This window comes from Saprolegnia diclina (assembly GCF_000281045.1).
Source record: "Saprolegnia diclina VS20 unplaced genomic scaffold supercont1.44, whole genome shotgun sequence".
Lineage (NCBI taxonomy): Eukaryota > Oomycota > Saprolegniomycetes > Saprolegniales > Saprolegniaceae > Saprolegnia > Saprolegnia diclina.
Genome location: NW_008246111.1, coordinates 18,682 through 20,983, shown reverse-complemented (window position 1 = coordinate 20,983; position 2,302 = coordinate 18,682). Strand labels below are relative to the sequence as shown.

The 2,302-nt window shown below is 61.6% G+C and overlaps 1 protein-coding gene across 1 annotated transcript; it reads right to left on the bottom strand.

Moving 5' to 3' along the window:
• Window positions 1-766: 766 nt before the first annotated feature.
• On the bottom strand, window positions 767-2,005 carry SDRG_11762 (hypothetical protein; the record flags this gene model as incomplete). The annotated part of the gene is made up of 1 exon (XM_008617814.1): window positions 767-2,005. The coding sequence occupies one exon, from the start codon at window positions 2,003-2,005 to the stop codon at window positions 767-769; it is 1,239 nt and encodes a 412-aa protein (XP_008616036.1).
• Between the last annotated feature and the right edge of the window lie 297 nt (window positions 2,006-2,302).

Here is a 2,302-nt window from a genome sequence, read left to right as displayed (position 1 = left end):
CCAGCCGACTTGGGCTGGCTGCCGTGCGCGAGCAGCAGCGCTGCGCGTGAAATGCTCGAGGTGGAAGCCGTTAGGCTTGGCGCCGCGTGAGGTCTCGCGCGCACAGCTTCTTCGGCTCCAGCGACGTCGTCCTGGCTATTCAAGGCGTCATCCGGATAATCCCGGATGCGTCACCACCGCAGCAACGACAACTTCAATCTCGAGATGATGATCGACGCGACGCACACTCGCAGCGACCCGACAGACTCCGGCTTTCGACATACGGCAAGCACCTCTGCGCACAGACGGGCTTCTCCACGCGCTGCGGTCCACTGCAGCTCCAGAAGGGCAAGCGCGTTTGGTCGTACGAGCCGACCAGCTTTTACACCGTGCAAAGTCTTGGCGCCATAGTACTACGAGTTCTGCGTTGTGGCCCATGCTGCTTGCGACAGCGCTCCCAGTTGCGCGCTCGGCGTAGACTCGCACGATGTTTCTTTCCCAAGAAAACGCCACACGCACAAAGCTGCGGTGCACCCGAGCGCCGTTGGCGAGGGACCTACTTTGCCTTACGATCGTCTGCACGATCCGTGATCGTTGGTCGACGCCGCTCCCGTGGTCGGCGCTGTTGACCGGTAAAACGTGGGCGAGCCTCGCGCTTAGCAACCCACGTTATATAGATTCGTAACGAATGCAAGATATTGCCTCGGAAACGAGGTATATCGCCACAAAACCCAAAAGAAGAGGAGGCAATTCAATGAATTATGCTCTTTTGTAGAAAAATCGGCGCTTACATTTTCTTGGGCGCGCCAATCAGTTGGACCGAGCCCGCTTCGTCGACGGCATACACCAAGTCGCTGCTGAGCGCAATGCTGATCCACGAGCGGCCAGCGAGCGGCTCGGACCACGTAATGCGGTTCTCCGAGAGGGAGCTGATGCTGCACTGGATCTGCTTGAACTCGGCCGTGATACCGCAGACGCGCGTGCCGTCAAACGCAATATGCGAAAAGCCCGGGCTCTTGACAGCGGCCCAGTTGACGGCACCCGACGCGATCTCGGCGGTGGCGCCGACGTGGAGGTTGTGGACTTCGTCGAGGGCGTAGAGAGTCGACGCACCGGCGTGGAAGGCCAAGTAATGCTTCTGGGCCTCCTGGTACTTCCACTGCGTCCCAAACTTGGTCGTGTACGGAAGGCACTTCATGTAGATATGGCTCTTGTCCTTCTGCTCGCGGGCACAGAATGTCTCGCCATCGGTCGCGACGTGCGAGCCAAAGTCGACCGAAACGTCGACCGAGGAGTTGTTCTTGATGTCCGAGATGACGGCGTTGCCCTTGGTGTAGCTGTACTCGACGAGCGAGTTGCCACCGACAGCGATCGTGGACCACTTGCCGTCGCGCTTGACCCACTTGGCCGTCATCGACGGCGCCGTGGCACAGGCCACCTGCTTGGCCGTGTCGAGGAGACAGACGTAGTCGTTGTCGGCGGCCACTTGCTTGCCGTCACGCGCCACTTCGACCCACGTCGTCGGGGCCGGATCCTTCGTCGGCTCGGGCGTTGGCGCGGGGGTCGGCGCGGGCGTCGGCTCCGGGGTCGGTTCCGCGGTCGTCGGCTCGGGGGTCGTCGGCGCCGGCGTCGGTTCGGGCATGCCATTGACGTAGAGCACGCCCTCTTCGTCCACAGCGTAGAGAAGACCGTTGCTCTGCGCGAGGCTGATCCACGAGCGGCCCGGGAGCGCGTCGGCCCACTGGACGCGCTTCTTGAGCAAGCCGACGCTGCACTGGATCTGCTTAGTGTCGGCCGTGATACCGCAAACACGCTCGCCGTTGAACGCGATCTGCGAGAAGCCCGGGCACTTGACATCGGTCCACTTGACTTCGCCGGACGCGATCTCGGCCGTCGCGCCAACGTGCAAGTTGTTGACCTTGTCGAGAGCGTACACCGTCGACGCACTGGCGTGGAAGGCAAAATAGTGCTTCTGGGCCTCTTGGTACTTCCACTGCTGCTGGCCAAACTTGTCGGTGTACGGCATGCATTTCATCGAGATGTGGTTCTGCGCACCAGTCGTTTGCTCGCGGGCGCAAAATATGTCGCCGTTGGTCGCGACGTGCTTGGCAAAGCTGGTCGAAATCTCGACCGACGTGCCGGTGGTAATGTCCGAGACGACAGCCGTGCCGTTCGCATAGCTGTACTCGGCGACCGAGTTGCCGCCGACAGCGATCGTGGACCACTCACCGTCGCGCTTATCCCACTTGGTCGTCGATGACGGCGACGCAGCGCAGACCACCTGCTTGGTCGTGTCGAGGAGGCAGACGTAGGCGTTGTCGGC